The sequence below is a fragment of the Xiphophorus maculatus genome, chromosome 5 (genome assembly GCF_002775205.1).
Source record: "Xiphophorus maculatus strain JP 163 A chromosome 5, X_maculatus-5.0-male, whole genome shotgun sequence".
Lineage (NCBI taxonomy): Eukaryota > Metazoa > Chordata > Actinopteri > Cyprinodontiformes > Poeciliidae > Xiphophorus > Xiphophorus maculatus.
Window position 1 is genome coordinate 27,326,737 of NC_036447.1, and position 19,763 is coordinate 27,346,499.

Consider the following 19,763-nt stretch of genomic DNA (forward strand, 5'->3'; position numbering starts at 1 on the left):
CAAGCCCAGCCTCCCCTGCCAGGGAACCAAGACTAATATTGAAGTCATCATTTACAGACCTAATATTGAAATCCTCTGCAGCAAGCCGTTCACAGAGGCTCCACCAATCTGAGAGCAAACACAAAACTTCAGATTTGGAATCCCTTCTCTGGAATAGAACCAGTGATGTTTGGATTTTAGGATTTGAGCTGCTTACATTAAGGTCTTGCATGGACTGGCAGCGGCATTTTTGATCTGATCACAACAATACGAGCCAAGAAAGGAGAGGAGCAATCAGATATTTTATGTAAACATAAATGCGATGATACTTTTGCAGTTTCTCCTCTTTCTGAGATGTAAACGTTTTGATTTGCACATTATTTAGACTAAAGTTCAATCTCTCCTTCAGGGCTTTTAACTGAAGATTACTATCGGGCAATAATAAAATAAAATGTATATTACTGCATGCTGTTAAGGAGAAAAGTTATTATGTTAGCTTAAATTTTGGAAAAGCATGGCTCTCCTTTTCCTCCTGTTAACCGGGTCGAGCGGGGTTCTCCGTGAGCGTCCTGCAACCGCGTGCTGCTAAAACGAAACAACAACAAAACGTGTTGACGTCACAGATCACGGAGTTTTAATCTCATACAAAACAATCGACAACAAAGTTGCAGAGATACAGAGATATGCATTTTCTCATGAAAATAAAAACACACAAGGGGAAGACAGACAAACACAAAATACATAAGACAGACAAAGGCGCCCAACGTGGAGTAAAAAGATGGAAAAAACTCTCCGTTGGCTTGCTGACTTGTACTTTTTAATGAAAGAGGTGTTTCCCTATTTAATATATGCAGTCAAGGCGTTCCGTTCTTTGACCAATTAGAAACTTAGAAACTCCCCTCATCACAGCCCCGATGTCTGGTTTTTATCTAAGTGAAAGGGCGGACGACTTCGTCTTGGGCCGCGCCAGGTACGAGGGAGAGGCGCCAAAGAGTCTGTAACTCCTATCAGAGTGTAAATTTTATAGCTTTGTGTCTGTCAGCGGGGGAGGAAAAAAGGCCCTACTTCCCCCATGCTCCACAGAAAACTGTTCCAAATAAAGTGTTGGCTATCCCTTTACACATGTCGTAAGATTAAGTGTATTTTTAGCATTAAATAATCATTTTTCTTTACAATCCCCCTTTTGAGATCTTCACCAAAGATCTCAATAAAAATTGAGTAAGCCTTCTAATACCGAACCAAAACTATGTATGAAAAAACGAAAAAACCGAAAAATAAAAAGACAAAAGAGTAACGTACCCTAATTACATACAATCCCCCTTTGAAACAAAACCCAAGGTGTAGAAAGACTCATCCTTAAAAATATAAAAACATAAAACAAAATTATCACAATACAACCAAAACACAAGACAAACCAAAAAACCCAAAGTATACAATAAAAAATAAAGCAGGGACATACATATAAAAAACTAGTAAGAAATGCTCTGCAACTTCAAAGACAACATTCATCACAAAATTATAAACCGTCGAAACAAGAAACACACAAAATTACAATCTGCTGCACGTCTTTTCTGTTTTTTTTTTTTTTTTTTTTTTTCAAATGTCCATCGACAGTCTCTCAAAAAAAAATATGAAGTCTTCGTCAGGAATTGTTCAAAAAATTGCGCGCAAAAAAACAAAACGACAGTCCTTTTCAGAGTCCACAACGAACGAAAAAACACGCAATAAAAATTAATGTCGATCCTCTTGCAGCCTGAACTCCTCGGTTGGAAACCTCAAGTTTCCACCTTAGCGTCCGTTGCTCACTGAAAATTGGATTATTATGCCAATATAACCGTGAGTTTCAAAAAGAAAGTGAAATCTCCTCGTGAGGAAATTAGATCTTAGGAAACGACCCGTCACAGGTTAATAAAACAGACATTTTGTTGCAACATGAATTTCATTAGCATCAGAAACACAATTACAACATTCTTTATTATCATCTTCATTAATGTCAGTATAATCAAACGATGGTTTCACCTAAAAAATAAATTTGTTTTGTTATCTTCCATCCAGGGAAATTATTTTAATCCTTTTATCAAAGAACGCAGATTTTGAATGAGACCACATCCACAGGGCACTGAAACGACAAACAGAGATCAGATTTCCCAAAAGCATCATTCATTTTGTGTGTTCAACACAAACATCTTAAAGTCACCCCGTGTCAGAGGGAATCCTCCACCGCTCGTGACTCTGTGGCTGCTATCTTCGAAATAGTGTGAAGCCGCTTCTCCAAGCAGCCCCACCCCCGCCTCGCATGACAACAGCTTGTGTGACAGAGTCCAAAGTCCCACCTGGAGCTCGAAACTCCAGGGCAGTCTGCTTGTAAAACCATGAGCAACACATCACTTGAAACCTTATCTCCTAGTTTGTCCAATTCTGCTCATCAAATGGTGGATGTGATCCCTTCAATGTACGTTGCTATTATTATACACTATAGCTCCAACCGATGAAAAATACCAAAACCCTGTAATCATTTGCTTCAAAAGACATGTTTCCAAAGTAACGTTTACCCAGAATGTTAAACAAATGCAGATCTTTTCTTAAAGCAATCTTGTAAAAATAGGATCAAACAAACGAAACAAAACAAACACAAAAACCTAAAAATGTAGTTGTAAAGCTTACATTCACCATCAAAAATGAAATCACTGTGAATTAAACTGTCCCGTTTAAATTACTGTTATAGAACAAACTAGATCTTATCGGTTATTTGTCTAAATCATTTTACATGCGTTCCTTAAACAAAATTCAAAAGAGTTGACAATGGAGAAATTATAATGTAAATGTATGCCTTAACAAAACCAAACATTTTCAAAATATACCAATTTGTACCTCGGCTTCTACTTGTCGTCGAATTGAAAGTTTTATTCAAAATCGTTTTAAATGGATGTAAATCAAAAAAAAAAAAATCAAAATCAAGTTTAGAAAAATCATTATAATCCCACCTTGTGTACTTTTACTGATTAGTGATAACTTTAATCAAGAACAGATTCTTCAAACATTTCGTAAAACCTTCATGCTCCATTAAATTAATGCTCTGAAAATGGCTGACACAATAATATTTGTAATTTCTATAATTATTTTCCCAAGTTAATTAACCAAAATATGCTTCATTATCACTATAAATTTTTCTATTGATTTCAAAATACTTTAGCCCATAATCAGAACATCTTTTAATGGAGAACAACTCAAATCCATTTAAAATAAGCACATATTTCACCAGACAATACCTTTCCTTTCACTTTTATGTGTAGCACAGATCAGACATGTTCCTCAAAAATTTGTTTAAGTATTATAAAAGATGAACCCATACATCTTCTCCCCCTTTTGATACATTACTGACTAATGTATCACTATTTCAAGTATGTGAAATAACGATGTTGATGAAACAGGGTTATTATTTTAGCTGAGAAAAATCCACCCATATTCAATGCTGCCCCCGTCCTAACAGGCAAACATTTCAAAACAAACAGAACAATTTATGTTAGCATGCTTCAAACCTTCAAGATCACTTTTTCCCAAAACATTTCACATCACAGTTGTAAAGCTCATTATTCAATTTTACTCACATGATTTTCAAACAATTCATTGTAGAAACTCCTCCAAAATTTACAGCAGTGTTTGACAAAACGTGTGTACCAATCAAGACTATGTGAAAGTTATGCATAAACGAACCAGAGAGACGTTGAAGAAAAAATTCAAACACAGTTAACAAAGAAAATCCAAAAATAATAAATTGGGCCCCTACGGAAATCAACATAACAAAAAACAACACAGGTAGTAACAGAACGACGTAAGCACAAACTGACCTAACAAGACATGAGGGGAACTTAGATAACGGCTGATCAGACCATTAACACACTAAGGGGTAATTAAACACAAAATCCTAACAAATACTGGTCAGTATATCACTAAATCTACAAATGAAAAAAATTAAACTAAAGACCAAATTTCCCCCTCCCCTTTCGAACGGGTCAAGAGGAAACTGGTGACTCAAAAGAAAGAAAGTAAGTTGTTATATTCAACAAATAGACAAAGAACTGACACAAATAGCTAAATAAAAAGTCAGACTAATGAAAACAAATTTAAAGATAAAATCTAAACCACTCACTACTCAATATATAAAGTAATATGAGAGGAAACCAGAAAATCATTACCAAGAGTGTCAGTGTGTGACAGTTGACTCAGTGTTTCGACGCTAAAAACTTATATTTAACATTTTCCACATTATTCCTTACTCACTATGTATTTGCTTGTTTAAACTATCTACTGTAAAGAGAAAATGTTTCACTAAAGCTAGGAAACCAAACTGCATCAAAAATCCTGTCTTATGTGATGAGAAAAGACTCTCTACTCCTTCCTATAATCTATAATGTGAAACAATACCCTAAAATTTAAACAGCCAATCTCTATGGTCCTCAGGGAAAAAAAAATTAAATCCTTTTGTATTTTTAAAGTTTATAAGTTGTATTTTTAAAGTCACTACACTTATCCGAGCAACCTCTTCTGCCAGACCATAAAACAAATTCCTAAGCCCACCATAAAACCCCCTTTACACCTCTCGGAGGAACTATTTGTATGGCAGGAAAAAGAGCCAATAAGGATTTCAGGAAGGACTCCCAATTCTTTAAATTTATTAGTAGGCTTTGTCAGCGAAAGCATCAGATATGTTTTAGTTCCTTCTACTTTTAAAAATGAACTTACATGCAGATATTTTGTCAGGAAGTACTGTAAACGATGGGAGAGAGTATAATTTGCCTTACAGCTGCTGGTGCTCCCTTGCTGAACTTCTGTGAGCAGAGGTTGCTTCGCACTTAAAATTAGTGGTATACAAAGAGGCTTCACATGTTAATCAGTTGAATCTAGTGGGGGTAGAAGTTACAGCACAGCTGTAGCTCGTTCTCCCGTGCTGAAGTTCTGTGAATGGGGTTATAACTCCTCCTTGAGCTCCATCAGTCTCATGTCTAAATAAACATACTTGTCGCTTCTTCTCGTTTCGTGCTATTTATTTATTTTACTTAATTTTCTTATGTTATTTGCAGCCCTCTCGTCTGTCTACAGGCACTATTTAATCATCTCTTATTACAGTTTAATATTGATTCTCTACAATAATTCCATATAATGTTTTTTATTAACCAATAAGTTATTTCAAACTTAATGTTATCCTTCAACAACAAATCTTGTAAATTTTAGCAAACTTTTCTATATTTAACCAATTTCTATTTAACAAGAGAGTGACTTCTAATTTATCCTGTCTAATTATCCGCAAGTCCTGTATTTTTAACAATATTTTATCTATCTTAAAGTTTTGGTCTGTTTGAAAAAGACTGATTGTGAAAATATCTAGAGTCAGTTGCATATTGCAGTTTGTTGTTATCTGAACAATTACCTCTTACAATTAGAGCCTGTTTCTCTAAAGATCTTTCGTGTTGTCTTATCCTCAACTCATGAAAAAAAATCCTATTTTACTCATTGTAATTCATTCTATTTCACTACTTCCTCGTCAGCCTAAAAGGAATACTTAACATTTAAGCTAATATTTTAGTCATCAATGCTATATACTTTTAGTTTATTTATGTCTCTACTCAATCATGTGTATTTATCTATTAATTTGCCAAGACCGCATTTCTAAAATCCTCTGTGACCTAATTTTCGTGGCTTGTTCTTTCTGTCTTTCTATATTTATGTATTTATTCATTTATTTAACCTTAGAACCCATAGTTATGTTCAATTTGTTCAGATGATTTATTTTATCAAGATTCTATCGTTTAATCACCTTCCTAACTTCACACTGCCGTTCACACTTACTGCTGTTATCGTTTAATTTTAAGAAGTTAGTTCAATTTAACACAGAGGATGTTTGAAAAAACTAGAAATTTTGCACCATCAAACAGCACTGAGAAATTGCTCTGTATTTATATGACATAAAATACCAAATGGTATCTTATCTCCAATCTCACACTCTTTCACACCAACATGAATTGCAATTCAACACAAGAACACAAAGCACATTACAAAAAACACAAAACACACATCTGGCCAGGTTTATAGTCAGTCAAAGTTTTCAGTCAGTCATCATTTTATCAAAGTTTTACTGTAATTTATATCAAATTTACTGAAATTTATATCAAATTTACTGAAGCTCCAGGAATTGTCCAATGTTTTATTAACATATTTTCATGTGTGAATTTAATTAATTTTAAACTCCAATCGTCAGGAACCTTTTAATTCCCCGTGCACGTTTAAAAAGAGAGATCTCAAAGTTATGTTAAAATCAAACCACAACCAATAATTTTGTTTTCTGGTACCAGTTCAGTTTACTTAACTGTTATTTTTATTTTTATTTATTTATTTATTTTTAAACTAAAAGACCACGTGTCGCCATCGTCCTACTTTCCCGTTAAGACTCTTCTACGAACCATAGCGTATAGCACGTGTCGCAACTCAGTGTCCATAATAACTTCACAATAAAACACAGCAAAATCAATGCAAATTAACACAAGCAGCGCTATTTAAACACAGCTTCTCACTCTGCACAGACACACAGCCAGCCCGAACTCGCGCACGCACACGGCCACACACACACACACACACACACGCAGATACACACATGCACACATACACACACCCAGAGCTCTGGAGCAGACAGCCACGTGTCGCGGCAACAAGCACAGATCGCGACACACAGAGAAACATAAACACGGTGTCGGACAAACGGAAGAGACAACGGGGAAAAAATAAAATAAAATGCCGGCTTTAAAAATGCATTTCTATTCGTCACCACGGCCGACGCAACCTAGCTCAGTCACTTCGTCTTCCTGAATACACACGATTGGCCGTGCTAAGGCACTTCGTTGTACTGAAGACAGGCGATGCAGCCTTGTTAAGCCAATTGTAAGTCTACTGGAGATGAGTCAGTCTCCGGGCCAATACAAGCCCAAACTACCAAATTGATACACAATTCCCAAATTCTTTTTAAATTCAGAGGTACAAGAATAAACCCTCCGGGGAAAAGAACCAAAAACTAAGAAAACCCCAGCCTTTTACAATAGGGTAAGCTAGCCCTACGTCTGGACCCGCCACAGTCCTCTTGTTTGCGTATTTATAATCCAATTACTCAACCATCGACTCTTTTATAAACACAATCTCTGTACCTGTGCAGCTCCGTGAACTCCGCGTGGCTGGATACAGCCGCAACAGTCTAGCTCGCCTTTTCCAGCACACGGCGGTGCAAACAACAAAAAATAATCAAAAGTATCTCACCTCACCGAGCCGAACCAGGCCAACGCGTGACAGCTCCATCCGCTCAGAATCCGCAACCGAACGAGCCCCCAAATTGTTAAGGAGAAAAGTTATTATGTTAGCTTAAATTTTGGAAAAGCATGGCTCTCCTTTTCCTCCTGTTAACCGGGTCGAGCGGGGTTCTCCGTGAGCGTCCTGCAACCGCGTGCTGCTAAAACGAAACAACAACAAAACGTGTTGACGTCACAGATCACGGAGTTTTAATCTCATACAAAACAATCGACAACAAAGTTGCAGAGATACAGAGATATGCATTTTCTCATGAAAATAAAAACACACAAGGGGAAGACAGACAAACACAAAATACATAAGACAGACAAAGGCGCCCAACGTGGAGTAAAAAGATGGAAAAAACTCTCCGTTGGCTTGCTGACTTGTACTTTTTAATGAAAGAGGTGTTTCCCTATTTAATATATGCAGTCAAGGCGTTCCGTTCTTTGACCAATTAGAAACTTAGAAACTCCCCTCATCACAGCCCCGATGTCTGGTTTTTATCTAAGTGAAAGGGCGGACGACTTCGTCTTGGGCCGCGCCAGGTACGAGGGAGAGGCGCCAAAGAGTCTGTAACTCCTATCAGAGTGTAAATTTTATAGCTTTGTGTCTGTCAGCGGGGGAGGAAAAAAGGCCCTACTTCCCCCATGCTCCACAGAAAACTGTTCCAAATAAAGTGTTGGCTATCCCTTTACACATGTCGTAAGATTAAGTGTATTTTTAGCATTAAATAATCATTTTTCTTTACAATGCCAATAACAATTAAACTGCCTTTAATTGTTATTTACTGTTATCTAGTGGCATATCAACTTTTAACTTGTAATTATTAAGCACAATTGGGGTTTTTTAATGACCGAATTCTGCCATGAATATTTGTCAGTACCCAACTACTGTACTTACTTTAAATAAACTGTAAGCGTGGATGTTATTACATATTAAATCTGATATTAGAATGAGCTCCTGTTAAATGCCTTTTATAGGAGTAGTGTAAAGAAAATGGTGTTTCTGCTGCAATAACATAAAAAGTGTAATTTATTCAAATATTTTGATGCTCCAAACTATTTTAGTGTCACAAATTGATGGTGCTGCGGTTTGTATTGAGTCTCCAGATATCTACCACACACGTTGCCCCATAGAACATTTTTTAAGTGTGTTTGGGTCTGTTAGCATTTTGGAAAATGTCTTCGAGTGTCGACAAGTCTGCCATTGAGCTGGATTTCTCCAGAAGAATTTCTACTGGGCCAATTAACATTAACAGCCGCTCCGTTTGGCTCACCACTTCTCTCTTTGCAGTGGAGGACAGTTGTTTACAATGCAGGCTATATCCGCTAAGCTTCTGAGCGTCAAAGTAGCATACCACCGACACGTCCAACCTTTAGCGATTGGGTAAAATTTAAAACTTCAACAGAGTCCACGCCTGCAGGAAACGAACGTTTCTCAATGTTGGAGGGTCCAAGTGGATGAAGTGAGGCGTAGAACAAGGGAGCTGTGTTTCACCAGGCTAGCATCAATCCACATAGCTTAGCTTTTCCAAATCCTAACGATAGGTATTTTCTCAACCTTTATAAAAAGAACCACAGACAATGTTATAGTTTTTCAACCAAGCTTTTGCAACAGGAGAAGGCACAGTAAACCTGGCATTTCTGCCAGCTGTTCACCGTGCGTTCTGCCATCCTACTGCAGAAGCTTGTCTTTCATTAGCAAAAAGACAAGACAAGAATGGAATGTGGGAGAGTGAGAGCAACATTTTATCTTGACAGCGGGGAGGGGGAACACAGAAACTAAATTCTGCACACAGGCAGTTTCACAACAACTAAGGAGAATTCCTAGAAGATAAGACGCCACCTGTAAAAACATGCTTGAGGTTAAGGGAAAGGCCAGTTATGTCTTTACACACAGTTTATCAAGTTCTTTCTCTCTAGGATGAGAACACTAAATGAAAAACAAACTAGTAATATAAAACTACTAATGTAAGAGTGATAACAAAACATAATTATTCTATTTCTTATTGACATCTAGTGCTAATACGTTTCACTTTTAAGTAATTAATTTTAAAAATTATATGTTTCTCTTATCATTGAGTAATTTGTGTTTAATGAATGCTTATGCCATATAGCGGCTGTTTAACGGATATAAAGTGCTACCGTGTACATCTATTATTTTCGTTCGTTAGTTCCAAGGAGCAGCATGAAATCTTTTGTAAAAGTAAAATATTTTAGAAAACTGCACTTCATGACCACAGTCTTTGTAGAAAGATATGCATTTTTAAACAAATAAAATAATCTGTCTTTATGTTTGAATTAGAATCACAAAACATTTTCCATTTCTATAAAAACTTTAGCAATAGAATATTTATCTTTGTAAACACGTGTCCATATTCCTGCTATCTGTGAAGCAGTACACATCCTCAGTGATGCACATGTGGATTTCTCCCCGGCAGCGTCTGTGTTCCTTCAGAAATTGGACGCCTGGGAACAGCGGAGGGTCTCCTGTGTGGCGTCCAGAAACACATTCCCCCTCTATTGATCATTTCTCTCTCTCGTGTTCCCTGTCTATCTCTAATGTATCTTGATTACTCACCTCTATATCAGACAGGACTTTTTTTTTCCAGTTTTCTGTTTCACCGGGGGTTTTTTCTTTCGATACCTGAACTCCTTTGCCTTTTAAGCTTGTCCGTAGCGTTTCGAAAATCTACTAAAATTGGATGATTTGTCCTGCGGCCAAACTTCTCTTATCGTCTGCCATCTCTTCCCAGTGCTGAAATTACTGAAAATGGCAACCGGCATGAGGGCCTTGCTGGACACAGTGGTCCAGGCTCTTCCTCAGGTATGTCTCATCACACACACACACACACACACCGCTCACAGTATCTTCCCTTAGCTTATTGCGAGGACACCTAGGAGTTAATTAACATTTGCTAAATGATAAACGACCAGAAACTGTGACTGGTCCCAGAGAATTACTGACTTTCAGGAAGTCAGGTTATGGTGAAGTTCTTCTCCCTAATGCCATGAAAATCTGTCTCAGGCCTTTTTATCTGAATTTTGGGGAAATAAAGGAACTCGAGTTTCACAAAGTTAAGGGTTTTATTCCCACAGCTATTAATGAGACAAGAGCAGCTGAAGATTTTGTGCTCCTTCAGTACACAAAGACTCGGCACTCAAGCATTTCCTTCATTTTCATGTGCTGTTAAGTGTGAAAGTATGTGAACAATAGCTGGATTTTAGTCCTGTTAGCGTCACTGAGACGTGTAAGGTTAGAGTTTTATTGAACATTGGTTTCCAGTGCTGACTTTCAGCTTCAACAAAGGGGTGTTCACATAAAATATGAAAAAAGGTGGAAGAATCACAGAACCACAGCTGGTGAGAGAGTAAACATACCTGCTTAAAGGGACAGTGTTGTGCTCAATTGACCTTGACGTCATTGTCGTCATCTTGAAAATGCAACTCCAGCTCCTTCAGACTAGCCAGCAGCAATTAGCAAACACTGTGCATCCACTGAACTCATTATACGGGCTACTATTCTGTGCAGCACTGGTAAAACGTTGTTAAAGGGTTAATAGAGGAGCCATGTTGTGAAAGTGGAGTGTTGGAAAGAGCAGGACTTTCTTAAAGAGACATCCTCAATGATGCACACTGAGGCCTAATAGACGCCTAATTTCAATGCGTTAAATTACAAAGTCAAATTTCTTTGAAGTCATATCTGATTTAAATACAGCATTTTTATAACAACTTAAGGCAACACAGTTACTTGTTTGTGCTATAAAGTGATTCTGTGTGGCTGAAAACACATAATGCTGCCCCTTTAAATAGGTTATTTAAAAAAAAAATCTAAAATCTTTTTCAACAGATCTTCCTTTTTTATTTATTTGAATCATTTAATCTTTTTAATTTGCATTAATCCTTCACACCATCTGTGTTCTCTGCTGTCTCTGGGGCGTTTCTCTGTGTATCGGGAAAAGCTTCGTTCCGTTTCCAAACCATCATCAATTTATGAAGCGCTCTTAGCATTATCGTCTTTCACAACAGATTAAGTAATAACAGAGTGACGAGCTCGGTCTCACTTTACATCTAATAGTGAGAGAGCACCCAGGATTCAGCTGTATGTGTTTATCAAGTATCTTCAAATGTAACGGTGCGTACAGAAATGTGAGTCATATATGATAAGGTGGATGGTGCGTGTGAAGAATTGACTCCTGAATGGAGCCTCAGTGGTCTAACTCCCTGGTTAATATGTCAGTGTTTTGGGGGAAGGGATCTGAATACTTGGTTGGTTGACGAAAAAAAACCAAAACTGCACATGATGTATATTTTAGAAATTCCAAGTTCTTCCCAAAATTTGCAACGACCTAGAAATGAGTTTCTGTTAGGAAATTATATAAGTATGTATCTCTCAAAAGATGATCAATATAAACTCGGGAGGTTTGGAACCCCTAAACGTTCATAATACAGCATGAAGCATGTTGGTACAATGAAGTTAAGTTTATTTTAAACCAATATTTGCTATTATCTGCTAATAAATAAAAAAAAAAAACAAGAAAGAAACAAAACAATAGTATAACAGATGGGTAATTGTCAATATGTGACACTAAGCTACTCCACTTTACAATCGAACAAAATTATAGATATCAAGAGTTTTGATTATTAGTAGAGAATAAGTGATTCGTAGTTATTCCTTGCCTTTCAAACTGGCACTACTCTTTTTTTTTTAATCCAAGTACTTTTGTAATGAGATCTTGCCTGGATACAAAACTGTTGTGATAATTAGGAAAAACAGATGCCTATTTATTAAAATTGCTTCCCCAGAAGTGCCACTAATACCCTTGGAGTGCAGAAGGTGATGAAGACAAAAAACAGCAGGTGCTCCATCATAGCTGCCGATCAAAATGCTATTTTTTTCCTTTGTGGTAATGAGGGGACTAGTATGTTGAAAAGATGCCTGCAGAGATAAATTAAATCAAATTTTCAAAATGGGAATATAAACTCCCAAAACCAAGTGTTTAAAAAAATGACTTCTTTTCTTCTAATAATGGCAAAATAGGAGGACATGTCATTATTCTTTCTCTGTGTCTCTCTGAAGTGTGATTAGCTTTTCTGCAGATAACATAAAACTTACATTTGGTCCTTTGTCTCCTTTCTCAAACATTGTGGAGCCATGTATTTATGCTTTTTTTTTTGTTTTTGAATGCATTAAAAATGCCTAATGGAACTGGAGTTGTTTCTCCTTGAAACAGCTCTTTATGGAGGATGCCACTAATGGACTCAGGTGTTCACCAAATTTTCTCTATCAAAGTTTTTTTTTTCTTATTATTAGTATATCATTTTAACAGCAGCCTTTCTCTAATGTGTTAAGGTAAATTTCCACAAAAATACTTCTTGTCCAACGTGTTTGCTTGCTCTCCTTTCATTATGTTCCTCATTTTGTGTGACAGAAGGTGGAACCAGAAGGAATTGCAAACACAGGGCATCGCAAAAATAAAAAAGTAAAGTAAAATAAAATACATTACAGAGATTTACCTTTAATATAGCTGACCTATCAACTGAAATTAAGTATAGTAAAAGAAGCCATGTCTCCAATATTCACTTAAAGTCAATATTGGAGACATGGCTTACTACCGACTGGATTAAAGTCAGTTAATCCAGTATTCTTCAATAAGGATAAATTACATGTTCCCATTGTTTTTTTCCTTAAAAACATCACAACTGGGCATATATATGAAATCTCAAGTCATAGGAAATTTTGTTTAAAAAAAATCAGTTTCACAGCATTATGATACTAACACAACAGTTTTCTGTATTCAACAGTATTCAATAAGTCAGAATGCTGAATGTGGGTTGAACAAGGCTTGTTTGTCAGATTAGAATATGTTCTGAAAATACTTATTATTTCTGTTTTAGAAATGTTATTGATATGATGTAGTAATCTAATCTTAAAGTTGTGCTTTCATCACATGTAAACAAAGAGATATAATATTTAACAGAAATAAAGGCTGGAAAACCTCGATCTGTGTGTAATTAATCTACATAATGTTTCACTCAGTAAATTGAGTTGCTGAAATAAACAAACATCAACATTCAAATGTATTAATTGTGATTATATAACATGACCTTATTGTTTGTATTACTTATCAAAAAGCATCAATTGCAGCAGAAATCAACAATGATTATCAGTTCTGAAATCTATTACTTCTATTTTGACAGACTTGATCAGAAGCACACACTAACTTTAGTTGTAGTTTTTAAAGAGGCGGTAGGCCTATCATGTATTTTCCAGGCACATACAGTAAAGTATCATCTTGATTTGTGAGATGCCAGATTATGTGATGTTTTTGTAATATCTATCAAACAGATGTAAACTTTTAAATGAGAGACATAGAAAATCAACTACTTTGTAGCTGTTAGTAAATATTTCCCCCCAATTTTAAAGTAAATTATAGTTGAAAACATTATAACAATGTGTAAAACCATGTTCCCATTATAAATGCAAGAGTCTTATTTTTGTTTTGCTTAGATTTCTATACAGTTGGGACACTGTAGACACATAATTAAAAAAGTATGCTCAAAGAAAAAGCTGACCAGTGTAGGCGTGCTAGCAACAGAAAGAAGCTGTTTGCTTTTGTACCTTAAGCTCGTCACTCACTAGCTTTTATGCATTATTGGTCTTAAGCAGTTTTACGGCACTGTGTTTTGTTTTCATTCTCTTCCCAAAGGAGCGAAAGGGATCACATTGCTTTGAGTTACTTGCCTCAAACTGCTATGGGCTTTCCGTGACTACCTCTCCCAGTAGCTTAGCGCTACTTTCATCTTCACTTCCTGCGACGGTTCTCTTTCATCTTTTCCTTGAGTGACGACTGTACATGTTATTGTTTCCTCATCGACAATCACTTTATTTTCCTGCCTCAAAGATTAGCACAGATACATATTATTCAGAAGCACCCCACCGGCTTCTCTGTGAAGCGACTTAGCTAATGGTGTGCTGCTAGCGCCCGCTACAGCACCCCAGGGGGGGTTCCTTATCCATTTGCTTTGCATATCTCCCCGTGGAAATGCTAAGTAACCTTACAAGGATGGATTTCCAGGCAATTTATTTCTCTGTGAAGTAAAGTGATTTGCCTTGACACACCAGTGTGTGACTGCCTACATAATAAGCCTGTACTTAGATTGTTAGCATTTACTTTGGATCTTATGAAACATGCTTATTTTTATTGAATTTTTTTTATTTAGGACAGGGGTCGGCAACCTTTTCTATTCAAAGAGCCATTTGGGACCGCCTCCCAATAAAAAGAAAGCACTTGGAGCCACAACCCATTTGGACGTCATATATATAAAACCTACAGTATATGCTATGTACAAAAATCGATACTATGTTGCGTTTATGAAATCAACGAACTGCTGCAGAGAACACAAAATTTTATTTCTGCATGTAACAAAACGCATTTTACACTTTGTTGATGCTCAATTTCAAACAAAATACCCTCTGTCTGTTATAATTTTATAACCATAACTTATTAATTACTCTTATTATAATCTTAATGTGAGTTATTACAGATGTTTTCTGAAAAGAAACCAATAATAATCCATGATTCTAATTATTTGATACCAAAGTTACAGTTACTTGTTTTACTTGCAAGCATTCCCACAAATGTAAGTGTAAGTATTATTACAAGTAAACCAGTATTAATATAAGTATTTTACTTTGAATCTAAAAATGTTTAGACTTTCATTCTTTAAAACTTTCATGCTTTAAAATAAGGAATAGTCTCAACTATTTCTATAAATTTGCAGGCTGGAAACTTATTTCCTCTTTTTCCAGGAAACTGCTTTTCCTGTTTCATGACTCTCTCTGTCTGACTATGATTTATTATGATTAGATAGAAAAAATGAATAGAATTAAAGCAAAGTTTGCAGGAGACAAAAACAACACACCAGATTTATTTTATTGATGTTTAAGTCTACTGTTGGGTCACTTGAGTGATTCATTTTAAAGATAACTTTATTTATTATTACTGTTAAACTTAAATCTCCAGCATGGGGAAGTTTTCTTCACAATATTTTATACTACCTTGTACTGAAATGATCAATAATGATGTAATTTGTTGAACAACTAATATTGGGATTGATTAAACTCAGATCTTAAACAAATAATAATTGAATAGAAAAGTATCACATATATGTATATAGATCTATATAGCTCTATATAGATCTCTCTCTATAGAGAGAGATCTATATGCATATATAGATCTATATATATGTAGATATATAGATCTATATACATATATAGGTCTAAATATACAGTACAGACCAAAAGTTTGGACACACAGTTGTGTCCAAACTTTTGGTCTGTACTGTATATATAGATCTATCTATCTACCTATATATATAGAGAGAGATCTATATAGATCTATATACTGTATGTCAAAGCCACAACTGAATGAAAGACATAAGAAGTAAGACAAGACATGTAGGGAAATGCTTTTCTTCAGCGGGGTCAGTGAACCTGGTGAACGAACGTTAATGGAGGTTAACACTCAAAACCAGTTTGAGGCTGCAGAATGCTTGAATCTGTTGCAGAGATTCACCTTTCACTAGGAATCATATCCATCTGGTAAAAAGGTCTAGTCAAAGTCCAGAGTTAAATCCAAAAGCCTCAGCAATTTTACAAAGAGGAATGGACAAATATTTCAGTCTGAGTAAAGGTAGTAGAAATATACCTCAAAGTGTGTAAATGCAGGGAAAGTTGGTTTTCCAAAATATTCGCTAAGTTGAACTGAAGATGGTCAATCTGAAATTAAACACGCTGAAGTCTCTGGATGAGATGCAACATAATGTAAAACAAATTCCAGGGGTCTAAAACTTTACAATGGCACTTTATAAAAGATAACCAGGATTTGTCTACAGGTAGTCTGGATTAATTTATGATGCTGTGACTTAAAATATTAACACAACAGAAGTGTCATGTTTCCAACCCGACTGTCACAACCGCAACGTAACCTTCAAATACAACAATCAAGATGCCAAGACTGTACAGGACTGTTTTACATCTGACACAATCTGTGCAGAACTCAGTTTCTCACACGTCTTCTGGACAATCTGTTGGCTTGGCTGGCGTGTGACTCCGTCAACTGAATGCACTTAGATGATAACTAAACATGCAGATTCTCAAGGTAAACAGCAACTTTCTCCTCCTGATTTGTATGGAAGCTGTCAAACAAAGCTGTGGTAACATTTCCACTGTCAGCTGAGAAAAATGCAGCTCAAACTGTTAATTTAGCCGTTCCCGAAATTTAGGTCCGGACCCAGCTGTTGCTTGTCAGACACAATGTGCTAGAGATGGATAGGAGAAATAATCACAAATTAAAACATGTTCTCTAAAGGATGTTTTCTTAAAGATCATTGAGGTTGTTTGTCATGTCATGATGCCTCTGTTGAGTTTGTTTATTAGCACGTAAGTAAATATCTGCACATTTTAACAAGAGACAGCAGTGGATGAATATTTCTGCTGCTGTGTGTCAGAAAAAACTGCTGATCTAAGTCAATGGAAATATTTTTTTTCAAGTTTCAGGATCAACAAACAAATCTTTTTGATTAAAACAATTTATACACTTAATGGCTCTGATATCATCTATAAATTAGTAACACCTTCTGATGACTTCCAAATCTCCAATACTCCATGAAAACAAAATAATTTCCTTCTGTCTAAATAATGTGTAAAGGGACGAACAGTAAAAGGTGAAAAGATGTTTCCTGGTGTCTGAATCTGGATAAAAGTTGTTGGCTTTGTTCATTTTGAGCAAATTAAACAAGCTAGCCAAAACTGACTGTCACTGTCTTTATTTTGGCTGCATTCAGACAGCAGCTATGAACTAAACAAAGTCATATGTCCACACAACTTCCCCACTCAACTAAATGGATACACCTGTTCAATTGGCCAACCACATGGCAGCAACCCAGTTCATTTAGGTCTCTATCTGTGGAGAATACAACCTGCTGAAGTTCAAACTGAATATCAGACCAGACAAAAACCAGACATTTAGTTACCAGACGGATTATTTTGATCTAGTGAGATCTCTCTGGTTAAAGGACAAAATATCTGGCGAGCTGAGGTTCAGTGGATGAAGATACCTCTGATTAATGTCAGAGGTAACAAAGGCAATAATAGCTGAAATGACCATTTTCACAACACCGTATAACTGAGAAATCCCATCTCTGAATGAATAAGATGTTGAACCTAAAAGCAGATGAGCTACAGTAGCAGAAAACCAAATCAGGTGCATTTATTTCATTTATATGGCTCTTACAGAGCCTCAGTGAAAACTTGTTTATTATTATTAACTGTTTGGTGCAAAACACTGATTGAAAATCGATTTTTTTTTTACTGCATGTTTATGTCTGTTAAGGCTAAGATGGAGCGACACTGAAAGCAGCTCTTTAAACCATTCAGACTACGAACACAACAGAGACACAATCAAAACTGTCAGATGATTTACTACCCGCAATAATAACTCAGAAATAGTCCAAATTATAATGTGTTTTTATTTCTTTCCTACTTACGGAAGGTTTCTGTTTATATCGTAGGTTTGTGGCGCCTTTCTATCCTAAAGAAAGATATAAAACTTCAGATATTTCACAAAAAGATACTAACATTCATGGAAAAACCTCACATAACCTTATATTAAAGCAGAAAGTACGGCGCCCACGTAAGAAAGGCTTGCCTTCCAGGCAAGGATGAAAAAGTCAATAAATCAGTGCGCTAAAATAAATGCGGTCTGCCAGACATGTGGGGTTCGCCAGGAATGCCTGTCGCACATCGGCGGACATGACGTATATTTTGGGTGCTAAAAATGTTCAAAACTTTTTATTTTAATGTTACAAGTTTACCATAATCTTCAGATTTAGAAATTTATTTTAAAATGATTTTAATTTATAATTTTTTAATGATTTAATTTTAATAAAATATTCTATTTCCCGAAGTCACTGGGAGCCACAACAGAAGGATGAAAGAGCCACACGTGGCTCCGGAGCCATTGGTTGTCGACCCCCCATGCGGATAAAAAATAATTATGATTATAGTAATTATAATAATGACTTAAAAACATGTAAAGAGTGTTAAAGTGGCAGTATTATGTAAAAACGACTTTCTTTAACTTTACGTTGTGTTATAATGTTATTCCCTCATCAAAAACATACCTGGATTGTTGTCCTCATTCTTTCATGCATGTTTGAGAAATCCTTTAATCTCCATGGCAACCATTCAGCTGTGCAAAACACGTTGGTGGACCTAGCCCCGCCTTAAAGACAAAGCTCCTCCTCAGAGCTGCAGTTTCCAAGCTTCTAAGCTTCTGCCTCACAGAGCAGCCCTCTTCCACCCAGCTCCTTTAGACTAGCCAGGAGTAAATAGCAAACACCTGGTGGAAGAGCACATCAGGTGAGCTCGTTATATGAGCTGCGAAAAACAATGGGGTTTTTTTTCTTCGAAGAGTTTTTGCGGCGCTAGTGGCTCGTATTTGTTCTACAGTAGGCAGACAGGAAGGAAGGTGAGGAGAGGGGGGAAGACATGCGGCAAAGGTCGTCGGGACCGGGAGTCGAACCCGCAACGTCCGCGTCGAGGACTAAGGCCTCCAAACGTGGGGCGTGCTAACCCCCTGCGCCACCACAGCATGCCCCGCAAAAAACAATGTTAAAGGGCTAATAGAGGAGCCATGCTGTGATGACTTCCTGAAGGCGCAGTCTTAGAAAGAGCAGAAGTTTCTTAAAGAGACAGAGGCCCAATTTCAAGCCATTAAATTACAAAGTCAAATTTGCTTTACGTCATATGCAGCATTCTGAAGGTAACATAGTTACTTGATTGTACCATAAAATGATAGCATGTGACTGGAAAATGCAGCCCTTTTAGCATAAATATTTAAGCAAACACTGAAATAAAGTAAGATGTTTCTGTATGACTGGTAAGAAAATACATATTTCTAGCTGTAAGGATCATGCGTATCAAACTTTGGCATTCACAGTCTATTATTTAAAGTTCAGCCTGGTTTAGCCGAGATGACAATATGATGTACGATACGTTTTGTCCTTCAGGTGGGAAATCTAGGCTTGCTCTTCATGTTGCTGTTTTTCATCTACGCTGCTCTTGGAGTGGAGCTTTTTGGCGAGCTCGGTATGTGCTTGAGTTAATATTTCTGCACAAAATGCAAAAAAAAGTATTTTTTATGTTGAAGTTCTCTGTGATATAACTCCACATGATCTTATGAGAGCCCCAACTGATCTTTTCTTCTTTTTTTTTCTTCTCATCATGTATCTCTTCTAGTGTGTAACGCCGACTACCCTTGTGAGGGAATGAGCCGCCACGCCACATTTGAAAACTTTGGAATGGCTTTTCTTACACTCTTCCAAGTATCAACAGGTGACAACTGGAATGGCATCATGAAGGTAGGAGTTTTGTTAAACGTTTAGTTA

The 19,763-nt window shown here is 36.5% G+C and overlaps 1 protein-coding gene across 2 annotated transcripts in view; it reads left to right on the top strand.

Annotated features, from left to right (window-relative positions):
- The window catches only part of LOC102223518 (voltage-dependent T-type calcium channel subunit alpha-1I-like), a 215,959-nt gene that overhangs the window by 176,077 nt on the left and 20,119 nt on the right, over nt 1-19,763 (top strand). For both annotated transcript variants that reach the window (XM_023333871.1, XM_023333873.1), the window contains 3 exons: nt 10,067-10,137; nt 19,386-19,464; nt 19,615-19,736. In XM_023333871.1, coding sequence (XP_023189639.1) covers nt 10,067-10,137; nt 19,386-19,464; nt 19,615-19,736 — 272 coding nt within the window. The remainder of the gene's footprint in view (nt 1-10,066; nt 10,138-19,385; nt 19,465-19,614; nt 19,737-19,763) is intronic.